Raw genomic sequence first — 19,763 nt, 5'->3', positions numbered from 1 at the left:
ATGAGAAGCCCGCGCGCCACAACAAAGAGCGGCCCCCGCTCGCCGCAACTGGAGAAGGCCCGTGCGCAGGAATGAAGACCCAACGCAGCCAATCAATCAATCAATCAATCAATCAATCCTTAAAAAAAAAGAACGAGGGAAGTTGGTTTACAGTTTTCAGTAGCTGAGAATAAAACGTGTGGCGACTCAACAGTTTGTTCTTTTCTTCATCTGTTTATTTAGAGAGCTGTTGGCTACAAATGACTAAATTAGCCATGAAAGACTGGCCTTAGGTGCCAGAATTAGTCTCTACTCCAATATCAGAAGAAAAAAGAAACTAACAGTTATTTAACATGCTGGGGGGAAATCATAGCCCCTGTGTCTCACCTCATTTTTCAGGGGGCTAGGAGATCGATATAAATGAATGTAAGAGGAAAAGAGTCTCAGAATGCAAGCATGTGGAGGCCCAGTAAGGAGCCAAGGACCAGGAATCAGGAGCCACGAGCAGCAGGAGGTGAGAAGGGGGGTTGGGGGGGGGATGCTGCTTAGCCCAGAGACTTAAACTCTATTTGATTAAAATCAGGAAATAAGTGGGCTGGTCTAGGGACTCACCATTGCCCCTCCTAGCTTCAGCAGTCTGTATTCTGCAGTTCTCTTGAGGTAAAAATAGTGGTGGAATTGAGCCCATCTCCAGTCCAAATTTTATATGTAAAGCAGAATTCCCATTATCATCACATTCTACACCTTGTTTTTTATACTGTGGGTGGACCATGAGAAATGTCCAGCAAATCGTGGACTTAAAATCAAGCACATCAATCACCAGCTGGGCAGAAAAGCAGACTGAAAAGACCAGACCAATCAACTAAGACCCAAGGACCCATGAGGGAAAGGTCGGACCTTGGAGTGCTCCTTAAGTGACCTGGCAACTCTCAGAAATCTATCTGAGCTCATGTTATCCGATGTAGAGCGGTGAATCTACATCACAGACACCTCTTTTCTCCTTCTCCCTAAATGATAAATAGGAGGATTACCTGGGGAAAATTATACTGTAAAAAGAAACTCAGCACAACAGCTTTTTTATGGACTTTACAGTTAGGTCATTACCAAGATCTTCCTGAAATAAATTGTGAGTAGCAGTGAAGAAATACAAACCACTAGGGAAGAAATATAAACCCAGGAGAAAAGAAAACAAGATGCACAGAGAATTAGTGAAGGACAAAATTGCAGAGTCCCACTCTGTATTTAAATGATTGAAAAATGTGTAATGCACTGGTTCAGGAAATGACTTAGGGTAAAATGTAAATCATGGGCGAAAACATGTATCTCTAACACCGTGAATGAGAGTCCCGGTGCTTGCCAATGAAAGCCTTCTGACCGGAATACCTGAGTGATACCTGGCTTAAAATAAATTAAAGTGGTGGTGTGGTGGAGGACATAAAAAATGGAATGTGTATGCATGGGGGACAGCAGAATAAATTACAAATGTAATTACAATAAACTACAAAACAAACGAAAGAAGAAAAAGGTGATAATAAAGGTGTGGAATGTCATTTTGCTCATCTTTCATTTATAAGCACCATTTGTAATGCCCCTTCCTTGGAAACCTATAACCAGAGTTCAAATATACTTTCTCCTTTTTTATCTTCCCCAATACTTCCAGAAAATAAAGCTGTTGTGGCCATTTACTTAGTGTGTGTGTGTGTGTGTGTGTGTGTGTGTGTGAGAGAGAGAGAGAATGAGAGAGAGAGAGGGAGACACTCAGAGACATACAGAGATGAAACAGAAAGCACCAAAGCTGGAGAGGTAATTACCAAACTGAGTAAGTCTCATCAAGTTAAGAACTTCATGAGGCAGGGTCTTTTCAGTGATCAATTGAATGAAGTGGGTGGTCTATAAAGTGAGCACCAGATTGGGCAATAAATTTGTTTAAGTTTCCCTTGATGATTCAGGGTGCTTTGTTAAACAGAGGAGAAAACTTAGTCTTTAACTAACCGTCTTACATCCTGGTACTGAATTCCCAATTCCACTCTTTGGTTACAAGTCCAGAAATGTTAACTGACTATGTCTGGCTAGCCCATTGATTGATCTTTAAAACCGGTAACACTACATGTTTATGTGCAAAGAGAGAAGAAGACTGAAAGAATATATGTGAATGTTAACCACAGTTATATCTGGGTAGTGACACTCTGAATGATGTGTTTCCTTTTATATGCTTCTTTTAGGTTTCCAAGTTTTTTTTGCATTGAGCACATACTCTTTTGTATGAAGAAAAATAAAACAAAAATCAAAACGACAAACCTAGACCCAGAAAAACTGCAGCTCCCACCTACACTTCTCGGCCTGTTTATTCTCTTACTCAGATAAAGAGGATGCTTTTCCCTCTGAGTCATTCTTCTCCTTCCTCTTTGTTTCCATGTTGTATTCTTTCACCCCCCCTACACTTCTCCCTGTGTTCTCTTCACAGCCTTCATTTCTGACGAGAAGGAGATGGGCTGCTCTTCCTAATCCTGTTTCCTCTCCTAACCAACTGCACAGAGAAAGCCCCGGAGCACGACTCCCTCGCAACTGTAGCCCCACTGGAGATGATGGATAATTACATCAGCCTGGCTGGGAGCGTGACACCTGCTATACACAGGCGGCCATGTGTGCGTCCGGGTTCAGGGTTTCAGCATGGATGAGGCTGCTTCTTTGCATGGTTAGACTCTAAAGAAATGGAGTCAAGGCCAGAACACACGGATTCATTTTAGTGTCCGTGGCTGGAGGGAGACACGACAACGGCCAAACAGTATGTGTCTGCGGCCAAAGCCCATTTTGATTTGCTGCATTCAAGAAAAGATCCATTTCACTATAAGGCTGGTACTCTTGGCCTGGAGGCAGTTTCTAAAAGAGGTGGTGGAGGGGAGGGTCATTCAAAGGTCATCCACCAACTATGGCTGACTGTGCGGGAAAAGCCAAGTTCCTTTATCCTGGGAATGGCTGCAAGTCTCCCAAGGGTCCGTATTTCCTACTGCAGACACTGGGGAAAGCGGCAAAACGTAGAAGCCAAGTGATTTTAATGGTCTGCAGGGCAACGCCATTATTTCTACCCCTGGCTCCCACACGCGTTCATCTGCTAGCCTCACTGCTTTCAGAAGCGATGATTACTAATGAGGATGCATTTGATGATCAAATTAATTACGGGCAGAGCAGGAGCTCTAATGGTGAGCTGAAGCCTCCCAGAATTAAACTTTATTAGGGCTTCTCTTTCTCGTCCCAGAAGTGAAGAGATTTCTTTTCACAGTTCAAATTTAATAAATAAAAGCCACGTGTGTGTTACTTTCTTCTTGCTAGCTCTTACTCTGCTAATGTAAAAACCACATGAAGGGCTGTGACATAGTCAGAAAAGAGGCAATGGGTTTTTTGCCAAAAATATTTCTCGCAAGCAAGGAGCGCTGGAAGGGCAGAGCTTCCCCGTGTCCTGCTCCCCTGGTCACCGTGGCCCTGAAGCCCCACTTCTCTACCTGGTCCACCGTGGGGAGTTACGGGGTGACAGAGAGAACGCAGGGGCCGTGGTCAGCCAGGCCTGGGCTGGAAATCTGACTCTGCCGCGTCCACGCTGGACCCCGGGCAAGTCACTCGTCACCTCCGGGTCTCGAGTTCTACCTGAGAAGCTGGGATAAGCGCATACTCCTGAGATGTGAGTGCGGAGTGGAGAAATGAAGGAGTTTTTGAGAGTAAACTGGGGCGAGCAGGTCCTCCGGCTGTAAGGGGCGGAGGAGCAACAGCGCTGGCCACCCCAGGACCAGGAACCTCAGCTCTGGATTTGTCCAGACTTACCCTGCAAGTCCTGAGTCTTCTCTTAAACCTCTATGTGTCTTCACATTGGCCCCAGGAAAGTGGCGATTGCAGTTTGCATTTGCAGAACAGCTTTTCCAAATGCGTTCACATACATGACCTCATCTTATGGCCACAAACGCTGACCGAGGCTGGCAGGGTCCATTCTCCAGATGCAGAACCTGAGGTTCAGATAAGCTGATTTGTACAAAGTTGTGCAGAAGACGGCCAAGCTGGAAACCCTCTCCCTCCTACTGCTCTGGTGTTTTCATTTTCTTGGGCAGAAGCTCGGTGCCGCTCACGTCCACGAAGGCAGAGTATCTCCTTCCTTATCCGAAGGTCTCTGTCCAGTGAAAATGGCAAGATGCCCATAGTCCTCCCTTGTTTGAAACTGCTAAAAACTCAGGGCGGTTTCCTCTCCATGAGCTTCACTTTTAGTCCTTTGTGTCTTGTCCGGAGTCAAATGGGAATGTGCCTTAGTAACTCCTAAGCCCCTAAGCAGATGTCAGGTGCGATCATTTCAAACGGGTTGGGCTTTGCAATGTGAAGCCCTGAGCCAAGAACCGGAGCACTGGTTACTATTTCTCGTTCCAAATGTCCCCAACCATCCCTTCAAGAGTCTCACACTGCAGTGGGTACAGACATTCTGAGAAGTGTCAGGGAGTGTGATCTGCAAATGTTAGAAAATGCACATGCTGCCACCAAGACAGCTGACATTTAGCAGCCAAAGGGAAGGGGCACTGAATTATAAATGAGGATTATCATCACCATCACGCAGGCTGCTATGACAATGCATCATCCCAAGGTACTGGTTGAAGAACGGGTAGAAAATGAAATGACAAACTCTGGGGTTGTTAAGGAAGCACAACCACGGTAGACCCCAAATTAAGCAGCATTGTGAACCTTGATATCCTGCCCTGGAACCTATGTAAAGCCACATCTGAGAGACGTACATGTTTTTATGATTGTTCTGATTCTAGCAAAATATCAAAGACTTTTAACATGAATGTGGAAAATGCCTTGTGAGTTGTTTTCTATTCAGAAAGAAAGAAACTTCATCTGGGTAAGTTGAAATAGAATAAAATAAACATGGATTATGTCTCTGCAGCCACAGCTCGTAAAAATTCCAGATATGTGTGTGAATATGTCTTTGTGTATACACATATTTTTTGAACTTTTTTTTAAAATAAATTTATTTATTTATTTATTTTTGGCTGAGTTGGGTCTTCGCTGCTGCACGCAGGCTTTCTCTAATTGTGGAGAGCGGGGGCTACTCTTCATTGCGGTGCACGGGCTTCTCATTGAGATGGCTTCTTTTGCTGTGGAGCACGGGCTCTAGGCGTTCGGGCTTCAGTAGTTGTGGCACGTGGGCTCAGTAATTGTGGCTCACGGGCTCTAGAGCGCAGGCTCACTAGTTGTGGCGCACGGGCTTAGTTGCTCCGCGGCATGTGGGATCTTCCCAGACCAGGGCTCAAACCCATGTCCCCTGCATTGGCAGGTGGGTTCTTAACCACTGCGCCACCAGGGAAGCGCTTTTGAACTTTTTAACACTAAAGGTTTTACTACTTGCCCGTGAAAGTCTAAAAGAGAGACCCTTTCTCTGCACTGTAATAAGGCAATTTTCTTGCCCTGTCCAGTGATACTGAATTCTTTTCTGCACTGATGTATAATATTTTCATACAGTAAAGATGTTAAGGTTGTTACATACGTTTTCCTGCATGTAAACAACCAGATCGTCATGCATGTGCTACTTCTCAACTGAGCAATTTTGAGGTTCATGAGCCCTACTTAGGAGGAAGATCCTTCTAATATACTGCAACTTAAATTCCAAACTAATCAGTCTTTTGTTTTCCACATCCTGCATCGAGTTCACTGATTTAAATATTTCACAAAAGCTCTTAAAAGTTATCACTATAAAAACATTGAATTCTTTCTTTTAGAGAAATTTCTCCTCTTCTATGTTTACATTTGTGTTGCTATGTTTTTAGCTCTAGAGGAAGAGCTGTCTTCCCACTGCCTCTTCCATGTCTCCTCCCATCCTTCTCTTCCCTCCATCTCCAACAGCTTCTAATCTTCTGTACCGTTTGCAGGTCCATTGAAGCCTAGGCTTGCCTCCCTCCATACTAGCTGTTCCCCACTTCTCTGCCTCCTCCTCTCTTCAAGGGCAAAACCCAATACAGACTGGAGAAGAAGTCGCCCAGTTAAGCACTATTTGTATTTTCATTCATGAGGATAAGTCCCAGTGTCATATTTTTATTTATTTATTTATTTAATTTATTTTTGGCTGCGTTGGGTCTTCATGGCTGCGCACGAGTTTTCTCTAGTTGTGGTGAGTGGGGGCTACTCTTCGTTGCGGTGCACGGGCTTCTCATTGCAGTGGCTTCTCTTGTTGCGGAGCACGGGCTCTAGGTGCGTGGGCTTCAGTAGCTGTGGCACGTGGGCTCAGTACTTGTGGCTCATGGGCTCTAGAGCGCAGGCTCACTAGTTGTGGCGCACGGGCATAGTTGCTCTGCGGCACGTGGGATCTTCCCGGACCAGGGCTCAAACCCGTGTCCCCTGCATTGGCGGGCGGATTCTTAACCACTGCGCCACCAGGGAAGCCCCGTGTCATGCTTTTAAAGAACCCACTTAAAAATCCAACTTCTCTCTTGTTATTACATATTGCAGCCTCTTCCTGTCACCTTTTTCAGACTATTTATCTTCCTTTTCTCCTCCCTTAAACCCCTCTAATTTGCGGATCTGCCTCCTCAGTCTGAAGCGTCTATTATCCAAAATATGCTGCCTTAAGTTCCTATGTTCCTGCCTCTTAGACATTCAGAAAATGTGCTCACTGTTCTTCCCTTCCCTTGTTTCTGGCAAGCCAGAATAACATGTAATATTCTTCCCCCAACACCTCCCTGGGCACCATGCTAACCAAGGATTCATTCAACAACTGGATTAAGCTAAAAGCCCCTGAAACAGGTTCTTGTTCAAAATGTCAGACCTGGTCCATGTGTGTTTGCTTTTGCTTTTTCCTTCCTCCACAGGCAATTAAAATGTCTGTCAGTGATTAAACTTAAAAGAGCAGAGCGAATGGGAAGGGAATTCCATGGAGTTCTTAGTGGAGGACAGACTCTGGCCTTTGTGGAATTCCCAAATCTCCTCAAAATGAAGCCTGCCAATCAGTGAACCACCGGGCAGGAGAAGGACTCAGCTGTGGAGGTGACCTGCACTCAGCCATCAGTAAGCCACACGGAGTCCTAGAAAAGTGACCCCAGCCCTTCATCCCCGATACAAACAGGCTACCATGCATTACCTCCTGTGAGAAGGAACCTGGAGCATGAAAGAGACGGACGGACACACAGAAACCAAACCACCAGTCCTGGAATAAATAGAAATGATTGAGGAACAATAAGAATTAAAAACATTCTAATTAGTATTCTCAAAAAGATTTGAGAAGATACCGCAACCAAAAAATAAGACTGTGTGGAAAGATAGTAAACAAAGAACAGAAATAACATTTGCAAATAAAATAACATGATTATCAAATAGAAACTTCAGTGGGAAGGATAAAAGATAAAAGCTTAAACAGATACTATGAGAAAAAGGACAATGGGCACAGAGCATCAGCCTCATAGTCCCTTATATGACTGCTGGGCATTTCAGAAAGAAAATGAAACCAGAAATGACAAGTGAACAGTTATCAAGAGAACAGAGACCCCGTTGCATTTATCCGTGTTATCTGTCTGCAGCACCTCGCCCAAGTTCTTTGTAGCACTACCTGTGAAGGCCACGGGGAACAGTGGCTGCTGGCCTTTCTAGGATTTTCAAAATGTTTAAGGGACATGCTTCTTTTCAGAAATTAAAAAGAATTATCTAAAGTTGTCTGGGGTAAGTTCATTTTACCTGTCTTCCCCTAAAGTTTTCTGATGATCAAAACCACCACCACCCCCAGCAGAGGCACCACCCCCAGCACAGCCATCATCATCGCAGTCTTTGATATGACTCCTGCTGCCATAATAATGATCCTGGGGGCTTCCCTGGTGGCGCAGTGGGTGAGAATCTGCCTGCCAATGCAGGGGACACGGGTTCGAGCCCTGGTCTGGGAAGATCCCACGTGCCGCGGAGCAACTAGGCCCATGAGCCACAATTACTGAGCCTGCGCGTCTGGAGCCTGTGCCCCGCAACAAGAGAGGCCGCGATAGTGAGAGGCCCACGCACCGCGATGAGGAGTGGCCCCCGCTTGCCGCAACTAGAGAAAGCCCTCGCACAGAAACGAAGACCCAACACAGCCAAAAACAAATAAATAAATAAATAAAATTATTAAAAAAATAATAATAATAATGATCCTGACTTTGACATGTACACGTGAGACTTCATTACATATGAAATCAGGAGGGGAATCGAACACAAACTTTTCACTATCTCTAAAAATGTACTTACTAAGCAACCGAATCGTTTAAAGAGATTTCACAAGAGATGCTTAACTTCCCTTAAGTGGTCAGATGCACTCACTGATGTTCTCGTTTCAACACACTTTCATTTATTTCTTAATATACATCCCAAAGACCAATCCTTGACCAACTTTTGGCAAAACTAGCTGGGGTTACTCTTGTATTTTAAGAGAGTAACATTATTGTATTTCTCTGTCCTCTTCTATAAAATTAGTCTAGATTAGCTTCTGTAATACATATACAGAGAATCCCACATCTACCCCTCTTTGAGCATAAGGGAAAAAAACCAATTACTTAATTTCTAAAATGGTGTTGATCGTAATAGTCCTCTTTCCCTCAATTTCTTTCCCTGGTCTCCCTTGCTGGAAATTGTCAAGGCAGCTGACTAGCCCTGGTCTTTAATAATGGCAAGCCAAGAGTGTTAGAGAGTTCTACGTGGGCTAATGGTTTACTGGCCTAAGACAGCTGGTCTGCAGATGACATTTGCTAACAGCGTTAAAGAGCATCAGCTGGAAGCATGTATGAGGGACCCTTCTGCCATAATCATCATTAGTCACTCGCAGTTTTATGACCAGCAGCTTAAAATGGTATCCTCTTACCATCTAAATATTTGCCAGTCCTATCAATATGATTTACACACGGCTTCAAAAAGAATTCTGGGGCTTCCCTGGTGGTGCAGTGGTTGAGAATCTGCCTGCTAATGTAGGGGACACGGGTTCGAGCCCTGGTCTGGGAAGATCCGATCCCACATGCTGCGGAGCAACTAGGCCCGTGAGCCACAACTACTGAGCCTGCGCGTCTGGAGCCTGTGCTCCGCAAGAAGAGAGGCCGCGATAGTGAGAGGCCCGCGCACCGCGATGAGGAGTGGCCCCTGCTTGCCGCAGCTAGAGGAAGCCCTCGCACAGAAACGAAGACCCAACACAGCCAAATAAATAAATAAATAAATAAATAAATAATAATTAAAGGTGCTAATAATTTAAAAAAAAAAAGAAAAGAATTCTGATTTTTAAGTTGGTTATTTAGAAATATGACATACTGACTTGTCCTCGTGAATAAAAATACAGATCCTGTTTAAATTCAGGTATGGTTAAAACCATAACGAGATACTAATATACACGTATTATAGTGGCTAAAAAAACAGAGTAAAACAGAACCAACTGGCCATTCCAAGTGCTGGCTGATAAGGACACAGAACAATTGGAATTCTCACGTAAACCCTCGGGAAAGCACAATGGGACAGACACTTTGGAAAACAGTTTAGCAGTTTCTTAAAATGTCAAACACACTTACCATATGACCCAGCAATCCTACTCCTAGGAATTTACCCAAGTGAGATGAAAAATTATGTCCAAACAAAGAGCCTGTAAGTGAATGTTTATAGCAGATTTATTCATATTGGCCTCAAACAGGAAACCACCCAAATGTCCATTAACTGGTGACTAGATAAACAAAGCATGGCCCTTCCTGACCATGGAATGCCATTCAGCATAAAAAGAACGAACAACAGACACATACAGCAACACAGATGAATCCCAAATTCGTTATGCTGAGTGACAGAAGCCAGACTCAAGAGGTTGTATACAGTACGATTCCACTCATATGACTTTCCTGAAAAGGCAGAACCATGAAGGTAGAAAACAAATCAGTGGTTGCTGGGAGTGGGGTGGACTAAAAAGGGGCATAAGGGACTTTTGGGGGACGGTGATGGAATTATTTTATATATTGATTGTGGTAGCGATGGTTACATGAGTGTATGAATTAGTCAAAACTCATAGAACCCTCAAAAGAGTATTTTTACTGTGTGTAAATTTTACCTCGATCGACCTAAGAAAATAATTCAGTGTGGTAACCTGAAGGTAAATAAGAATTTCAAATATGGGTATGCTTTTCTTGGATACCTAAAGATATAAATGAAAGCCCACGACCTTACTCTCCCTGTGGCAGAGACAGGTTAACTTTGTTGCCAGCTTCAGATCAGGTTAAGGCTACCATGTTACCATGGATACAAGCTATTATTTCCTTTTGTGTGAAACCTCTAATATTAAACTGTGACTCACATGCAAGGCAAGGGGAGACTAAGAAACAACCAGACAAAGTCACCTGAGGCTTTTTCATTTTTCAGAACCCTGCCCTTAATGTTTCCTCCATGAACTCATGAGAAACCACGTGAAGTCAGTGAACATATCCTTCAGGGATGAAAAGAAGAAAGGTTAGAAACTTTTTGGCTAAACTTGAAGGCAATTCTAAAAATTTTATGCTAGTCTTAAGGCTGTTAAGACTGTTTATATTCTTCTGTTTGTTGCAGAAATAATTTCCCCTATATGGATTGCTGAAACAATGACATACGAGAGACCAGCCCTCTCCTCTATCTGTTGACTTGCCTGGGAGACGATGCTTTTCTGATTTATAAAGTGGACAGAGGGCAGATTGAGGGTGGGTTTTAAAGTCAGGAGAATTCTTTGCAGTGGGGCTCAAACTGGCAAGTTGTTGGGATTCACTCAAAGCGGGTAAGGTAGAAAGATGACTCTTAAATAAGCACATATATTTAAAAACTATATTAAAGATGTGTTGCCACAGTGATCACCATGCATCCACCTAACGACTAGTGAAAATGAAAATCATAACTGCTGCCTTTGAGCTAGTGCTTTCCGCGTGCTAAGGAGGTGCTACGCGGACCCCTAGGGCATCACCTCTCCCCACACCCTGCCCTGCTCTTTATGATCCAAGAATCCCAAACAACCCAGAGCTCCCCAGAGGCACCAGGCGAGTTCTTGCCTCTGTGCCTTTGTCCATTCGTTCCTCCATTCAACAAACATATTTTGACTATCTACTCGTGTCTGCTGTTGATTGAATTGTGTCCCTCCAAATTTATATGGTGATGTTCTAAAGCCTGTACTTCAGAATGCAAGCTTATTTGGAAACAGGGTCACGGCAGATGTCATTAGTTAAGATGAGGTCATACTGGAATAGTGTGGGCCCCTCAATCCTATACAAATTGTGACCTTATAAAAAGGGGAAATTGGGACACAGGCACACACGCGGGGAGAAGGCGACCTGAAGATGAAGGCAGAAAGCAGGGTGATGCGTCTACAAGCCAAGCAAGGACAAAGCTTGCCAGCAAACCTGAGGAAGAAAGGGGAGAGTCTGGAGCAGACTCTCCCTCGCTGCCCAGAGAGGGACCAACCCTACCAGCACCCTGCTCTTGCACTTCTAGGTCCAGAACTGTGAGACAATAACTTTCTGTGGTTTAACCCAAACCAGAACAACCAAAACAAACCCCCAAACAAGATTCCCCCCAAAACAAAACAAACACAGTAAAGTACATTTCCTACGGACAAGGAGATTCTGCAAATGTGTGGGAAGCCTCGAGAACGGAACTGCTCCTTTAAGGGGCTGGAGCTCAGTGGGGACGCACAGCGGGGCTCCGGTGTGGACCGGCGCGGGGCGCTGACACCCCTGCATGCTTCTTCCTGATTGGCTAGCTCACCCTCACCTCCTGACTTCTTTCAGATTTGAATCTTCAACCAGCTTAAAGGTTTTTTTTTGTTTTTTTTTTAACATCTTTATTGGAGTATAATTGCTTTAAGACGGTGTGTTAGTTTCTGCTGTATCACAAAGTGAATCAGCTATATGTATACATATACCCTCATATCCCCTCCCTCTTCCGTCTCCCTCCCACCCTCCCTATCCCACCCCTCTAGGTGGTCACAAAGCACCGAGCTGATCTCCCTGTGCTATGCGGCTGCTTCCCACTAGCTGTCTATTTTACATTTGGTAGTATAAAGACGAAGACATTGAGAATGGACTTGAGGACACGGGGAGGGGGAAGGTCAGCTGGGACGAAGTGAGAGAGTGGCATGGACTTATATATATACAGCTTAAAGGTTTTTATCAACTTTTCATGCAACCAGAGTAATCTTTTTGGAGGAAAAGAGGGCCCAAGGCATGAGGTATGAGAGACGGCCAGACGCTCCTCGTCCTGGCAAGGGCGCCACTCACCCCCAACGTGCGGACAGATGGACAAGCCCCGGGAGCTCCCCGCGGCAGCTGTTAACACCGATTTCCAAGTGCGGGGGCCTGAGCCCCGCCTGTAATGACATTTTCCTGGCTGGTTCTGACCTCTGAATCTCGCTGATTTGTCTAACACACACTGTGAACATCAGCGAGTTAGGACTCAAAGCCAAGACGCCAAAATTGCTTTTAAATGGCAGGAGATGTTGAAGACAGAATTTCTGTGACTTGGTCATTAACTTGTTTATATCCCGATCCACGCTTTTTTACATCCCTTCCTCTCAATTACTTTTTCCCTGCTTGGCGGAGGTTTCAGCAGCAGTTACCTCTAATCATTAAGACACTTTTGTAGGCAATTCAGTCTCCTGCTCTTAGAGAGCAGCCAATATTGGTGGGGGAATTTGAAAAAAATATCCTACTCACTATATAATTGCCCATCGTCTTGCTTATATTTTCCTTGTTTATAGAAAACAATCTTTCTTGTTCCAGAAAAGAGTGGTTAGATTTATATATTCAGAGGAGTAATACAAATAACCATGTGTGATGATAATTTAGGCTATATTATTCTAAGATAACTCACACACCTTAAGGGTATCACATATCAATCAATGTTTTCAGATATAAATCCAGCTATGACTCTTTGATTCTACCCTCTGCTGCCAGTGCCCAGTTTTTTCCCCACCCCCTCAAGCCCTCATTTCCCACGCCCACGTTCCTTCCGCTTCCTCCAAAGCCCACAGCTTCTATCTCTTTCTTACATGAGCTGGAAAGACCCAGCTTTAACTTGAGTGTGCCAGGATGAAGCCTGTCGATCTTGAACAAAAGCAGAGATGCTGGCCTGTTTCTGAAGTTTGCCTATCACCCCAAATTCTAGTGCTTCATCCATCCCATCAACAAATATTTCTGAAATACAGAGTGTGTTCAGAGAACCGGTCTACATCCTAAGTATCATCCAAGAGAAATGGAAATGATACAGTTCACGTATTCATCGATCTCAAAAACAAACTCGCCACGCTTTTGTAGAAATCAGTGTGCCTGCTTTTAAGTTGAGAAGTTCTAAGATTACAGAACACTGGTGTCACAACTGGCAAGGCTTTTCTGACCTTTTGCCATGAGGCTAAATTTTATGTATGGAGCTTTCAAAGTCCTAGATTCTCTTCCTTGGCTTCCCACTTCGAGGGTGTAGTGCTTCAACCTATTTCTTTAGCGTGGCTTCTCCCCTGACCTTCCCCTTCCACGGTCATCAGCACTTTCCTGACCTAGCCACTTCCTGCTGTTCTTTTTTCTCCTCCACCTTTCCCAGCAAACAGCCGCCACTGCATACGCACGTCCCTTTCTCTCGAGAACAGAGACACCAGTGCGGGCGCAGGTACCTGTTGCATGCCTTGCATGGTCTGCTGCAGGAACTGCACCTGCTGGTCCTTGGTCAGGTTTTCTTCCGTTCGAAACAGCTGCTCTTTCTCCTGCTTCAGCAGCTCCACTTCGTTCCTGTAGGCGTCCAGCTGCCACCGGAGGCTGTCGTTCTCTTCTTTAAGCGCGTAGGCCTGGGCGGCCAGGGCTGAGGGGCAAACAGAATGAGTTCAAGTGAGTGACCTTCTCGCTTAGATGGACAGCCTTCAGTGCGAAGGGGATTCTAAACCGGATTCTTAACGTTTGTACCAAACCCAAATGAGCTACCCTGGGCTGCTTTATTTTGCAGCTGGTGAGCATTGCTTCTTTGGGAATTTTTCGCTATTCTATTTGTCCTGTCTTATGTATGATTGTGGGCACAGGATTGACTCCTTCCAGATTCTTGTCTCCTGACCTCTTCCCCGATCCTAGGCTCCCTCTCAGAAACTGATCCGTGTTGCTAGGTCATGACAGTGCTCAGAATTCCAGGCAATGGTCGTATCTACCTCGTGGCTGTCCTTTCCCTTCCGGCAGGATGGCTTAGCTCCTTGGAGGGCCACTTTCTTTCAAATTATCAGCGGCCCCCCCCCAATGGAGGCACGCAGCCGCAGCTGCCCAGGGGAGCTGGGGATTGACCCCCACACACACTGTTCCTTCCTGCTCTACTGCCAGGTCAGACTGACTGCATGAGTCAGTTAGTTAGTTAGTTCCCTCTGACTCCTATCAGAATGCTGACCTGGTTCCATCTGTTTCACCAACAGATTCCTACCCTAATACTCCTTCCTGAAACCTGAAATTCTCTATGTGCAGATTCAGAGCTCACTCACATCTCCACCTGACTGACAAACCGAGACACTTAATTCAGGGTCTGACGCATCTCGAGGCTCCAAAAACAACTGAAATGGAAGAAAACAGAGTGAATGGTTCAAAACAAAATTGAGGATGGCGACTCCCTTCCCTAGTTTCCAGCTTACTGTTTGGTGGTCTCTGCAATAATCACAATAGCTTTCTAAGCACTCTCTACATAATAGACGCTGGACCATGAACTAACTCACTTCATCCCCCCAACAAGCCTCTGATGTGGGTACTGCTCATAGCCAGCCCCTCTTTACAGATGAGAAAAATGAGGCTCCGGGAAGTTAGAGAACTTGTCTGATCCCACAAAGAGAGTAGCGTCAACAGCCTTCAAACCCAGATTGGGCTCCAGAGTCCCTGCTCCCTGTCACTGGGGTATTCTGCCAGCCAGGTGAGTTTAGTTTTTACCAGACTGTTTGAAAAGAACTCCAAATGCTCCCCCTCTACTTTCTCACCAGTTTCCCATACTTTCTTCCCCCCTCCTTCAGAAAATCCGTTCTCTACTTTTGTAAGCAAGAGAAAAGTGAAGGTATTTTAAAAGCTTGTTATCAGAAGCTTCTTTAAAGAAGTAACTTCTGGTTGGTAAGGGCATGGCATGGAGTCTCTGTCCAGGATCATTTCCGCACCCCACACCATGCCCAATCCCGATCCCAGAGCCAACTCGAGGTCAGCCTCTCAGATGTTCCACCCACACATTACCGTGCAATGGTGACAGATCTGTATGGAGGTGCTCTGAAACCCCAGTGAGTTCTCTCCTTAAATATCAACCATCAAATTACGTTAATAGGAGTTTTATAGTTGAGTGTTTTATGGTATTCTACTTTGCAAAATGATTATGTGCAGTACACACTGAAATACTAATCAAATAGAACATGCAATTAACCAGAAAATTCCCTACCTCAAACCATCAGGGATCAATTAGTCGACAAGCAGTTACTGCATATGTACTCCATGCCCGAGCCTGTCTGGGCATCTTGGATCACAAGACAAGGAGACAGAGTATGTCTCTTCTCTCAAGGAGCTTGAAATATAATAGAAACCAACACGTTTGAAAGGAACACACTCAAAGCAAGAGAGAAGAGCCTGATGCCTGGCATATAGTAGGCACTCAATAAACGTTGGTTGGATAAATAAACGAGTGACTAATTTAGTGTCAAGGTTTATGGCAAGAGAATCCATCCTACAGGAATTCACAGAGAAGAGAAAGGAAAAGGCAGACTGGATTAATAAAAGAGGGCTTTGAAGGGTGAAAGCCCAAGAACTGGGGAAGGGCACCTCACTCAGCAGCAAGAGCTGAAGCAAAGCCCAGAGATGAGAACTGAAGATAGAATATCTGGGGCAGGAAGCAGAGAAGCTTGACCAAAAGGCAAGAGTCTGTCTGGAAGCAGTGAGAGAAAGGTGAGCCACGCCGGGTGACGAGAGAGGCTGGAGGTTCAGAAGTCAGGCTGGAGAGGTGGGATCAAATGGGGAGGCCAACTGAGAACCACTGAAGGTGCCCAGGCGGCAGAAGGACATGATGAAATCGGTGATTTAGGAAGACTGGTTTGGCAATGGTGCATGGAATGAACTGAAGGCTGAAGAGGGTGAATAAAGGAAATTTTATTTGGTGTATATGTGTGTGCAAAACCCAGGAACTGCCAATTTTACAGTTTTCAGGGACTGACATAAAAGCGGAAATGACCCAGGGTATACCCAGGAGTATGAGCTAGTGCTTTTTCAACACTGCGCAGCCCAACTTCAGATCTTGTCCACACCCTGAGGTACCACCTCCCGACAACTCCGTTTACCAACCCCTAAGGAAATGGTTATGAGGCATCATTTAAGAGAGGGATGTTGTAATAGGGCAAAATTACAGAAAATGCAAATGATGGAAAAAGTGTTGGCGCTACAGAAGCACATTACTACATTTCGTAGCATTCAAAGACACTTAAGTCATTTCCTTAGGAAGCTCTATCTGGCCCTTTCTCAATTCAGAGTGGCATTTTTATTATCATAACTGATAGCAGGTGTTTGTGAAGAAATCGATTAGTATGCGGGGATGGAAATCACATTTTCCAAACGAATTGCATAGTCTGCAAGATATGCTGAAATCTGTGTAGCAAAATGCAAGCAGCTATAAAGCATGTGCCAGCAACATTATTTCAATAAATTGTCTGAACATAAATACATATAGGGAAGTGTACCATCCATTATTTTAGGGCTTCTCTTATAAGCCTGTGGAATGGCACTGCTGACATTTCTTATTCTTGGCTTAAGCCAAGTGACCACTGTTCCTACCAAGTAGGATGCAGTGTCATTTGCATTTCTGGAATACGAATGTGATATCATCATATGAAAAAAGATTTTAAAAAACCCAGCAGCTGTAACTCCATCCCCTCCCATCCCCCCCCAAATCAATACCATAGCCAATCCCATCAACGTTTTTATAATTGGGGCATATAACTGATTTTCATTCCTTATTAAATAATTTCAAGCTTGATATTTGCAAAGAAAATGTTGGTTACTCATGTGGCAGCAAAGTGGTTTTCTTCTAAAGGGTGAGAAATTATATATTGACTCCACTTAACTTCTGGTCACCTGTTTGTAAACATTATTCAGCATGATGCTGCACGGATCCCCCCCTCAGATGAAGCTTCCTGGAAGAAGCTAGATTATGTTTCTTGGACCAGAGCTCTAAAGGAAACAAAATCCTAATAATTTCTAACTTAACATCATTTCTCAGTGTATTCAAAATTCAGAAACTTGAAAGGACCACCCTTTCATTTCTCTCTTTCTCTCTTTTTCTCTTTCATTCTTTCTAGGACACTGTATTAAAGTAAACAGTTTTGAACAATGTATAATCAAGCTTCTGCGAAAAAACTGACCCCTGAGAGACGGCACAACCAATCCACTATTCAAATAAGCAGAAGGATTAAAAATAAACAACAGTATGCATCTTTTTATAGGAATCCCTGCAGACTGCACTGTGTTCCAATAAATAGAATATTTAGCTAACATGTGGATTACCAATTTTCAATACAATTTAAAAAAAAGAATACAGTGAGATACTTTAGATGTAAACTATTCTGAACATAATTGAATTTTCCTTTGGTGATTTTAAAGGCACTGCTGAATCCAGGGATGGCTCTGAATTATCATTCATTCATTCACCAATCAGCTATTTACAGTGAAGCCATGTGAGGAGAGCTGTGGCCTCCACGAGGGGAAGGCCAGTGTAGGCATCAGTTTATACTTGCTCAGGACCTTAGAAAAATTCTGTTACAGGGATTTTCTGATTGGATCAAAACCGAAATAACGACGTTGGAAAAACTCTGCTAAACAAGATTAAATTCCATTTCAAAACTTAGCACTAGACTACTAAAATTACCAAAGTGTATATAAGTTGATCCAAAGATTAAATTGCACTGCTGAAGAAGAGGCTTAAAGGCATTACAGCATCTTGCTGCACCCTTGACTAGATCCTATATAAACCACTAGTCTTTGTATTAATTATGGTCAGAGTGACCTCCTCTGTCTCCTCCATTACTTACTGTGTTTCCATGGGAACAGATAATGGCATGCTTACCTTCTTTAAGTAAATACTCTGGTGAAAGCCTTGAAATCTCTCTCTTAGCAGCCTAAGCCAGCCTCAGAAAAATAATTAGCCCTATATGAAAATATGTAAGTTATTTTGGGTTATGTCCCTGTAAGCTGACAGTATGTTAATATCTCTTTCATGCTCAGGCAAGATGCAACTAAATAATCAAACACTTTAACATATTGTTTCTAACAATATCTGGATTTCTCAAAAACTGTCTTGGTGTCGTTGGGGGACTCTGTGTTTAACGTCCCCCCCCTCCCCTTTGCCAGATGTCCTCCTGAAATGCTGGGAGGACGCTGCCCAGCTGTGCATTTCCTCCCCACGCGCAAAGAATGTCTTTTTCAAGGTTTTCATCGGCTGCTGCCCAGAAAGGCACTTGTGATGAAAGGTCCAGAACCCAGGATGACTGGATGGGTCTGAGACCTGGAAGATACGGCCACCATATCAGCTCGCCTTCCAGCCCCCATGGCCTGGGCGCTTAGGGACCGTCCCCAGGCTCCAGCTGCCTTCCTGCATTCCGCTCCTCCTCCTGCAGGGTGCCTGGGGTGGGGGGTCCAGTGGCTCTGCTGCGGCACAGACAGCACACTGTGTCATGCTTTTCTCTGCTTAGTGAAGCTTGCTCCTGAGAGGTGACTGGCCCAGGGGCTGCCATCTGACTGGTCCTCACCGATGCAGCGTTGAGGGGGGTGTGAGGTGTACCTTCTGTTCAATCCCTCATCATCTTCCTGCTGCCGGAACAGGCCTGGGTCTCTGAGTCATCACGTGGAGGAAAGGTGCCCACAGACCAAGAATATCTGCTTTGGACTCTACTGTGCCCAAGAAATAAACTTTTTTTCTTTGGTAAAGACACTTGAAGATTTGGAACTTATTTGTAAAACAGCTGGCATTACTCTAACCCAGAGTTTCCCAAATATTGGCTTGAATCAGAAATTCCTGGTGGGTGTGTTAAACACGTATTTCTGGGCCCCTTCCCCAGAGCTTCCAATGGGGTATGTCCGGGACGCAGCCTAAGAATCTGCATTCCTCCAAGCTCCGAGTGGTGCTGATGCTGCCGGGGCCGAGACCACACTTGGAGAGCGGCAGCTCAGGCCACGGCCGCTTCTATCGCCCGGCTTCTGAACTGGAGCTGCAATTGGCTTGTTTGGACAAATACGTCTGACAGCACCACAGGCTCAGCCTGGCATTCTGGTTCCATTCCCCGACCTTCTGAATGAGCCTCAGCCCCATGCGCTGCACCTGTGAAGGCAGTCCTGCCCCAGCCCTATCTCCATGCCCCAGCCACCTCCTTATGGAGGGAGGGGGAAACCTGGGCAAAAGGTACAGTCACGGGCTTCCCTGGTGGCATAGTGGTTGAGAATCTGCCTGCTAATGCAGGGGACACGGGTTCGAGCCCTGGTCTGGGAAGATCCCACATGCCGCGGAGCAACTAGGCCCGTGAGCCACAACTACTGAGCCTGCGTGTCTGGAGCCTGTGCTCCGCAACAAGAGAGGCCACGATAGTGAGAGGCCCACGCACCGTGATGAAGAGTGGCCCCCGCTTGCCACAACTAGAGAAAGCCCTCGCACAGAAACAAAGACCCAACACAGCCAAAAAAAAAAAAAAAGTACAGTCACTACTGTTTTCCTTCCCCCATTTTCCCCCAATAACAGTAGCAGTAGCAGCAGGAGTAGCCGTAGTCATAGGAATAGTAACAGTGGTAGTA

At 44.9% G+C, this 19,763-nt stretch overlaps 1 protein-coding gene across 6 annotated transcripts in view; it reads right to left on the bottom strand.

Moving 5' to 3' along the window:
* ENOX1 (ecto-NOX disulfide-thiol exchanger 1) overlaps window positions 1-19,763 on the bottom strand; it is a 300,621-nt gene that overhangs the window by 114,422 nt on the left and 166,436 nt on the right. For all 6 annotated transcript variants that reach the window (XM_082365423.1, XM_082365418.1, XM_082365422.1 and 3 more), the window contains exon 10: window positions 13,610-13,794. In XM_082365423.1, the coding sequence (XP_082221549.1) occupies window positions 13,610-13,794 (185 nt within the window). The remainder of the gene's footprint in view (window positions 1-13,609; window positions 13,795-19,763) is intronic.

The sequence above is a fragment of the Balaenoptera borealis genome, assembly GCF_965194805.1.
Source record: "Balaenoptera borealis genome assembly, chromosome: 18".
NCBI lineage: Eukaryota > Metazoa > Chordata > Mammalia > Artiodactyla > Balaenopteridae > Balaenoptera > Balaenoptera borealis.
This window is presented reverse-complemented; position numbering and strand designations above follow the sequence as displayed.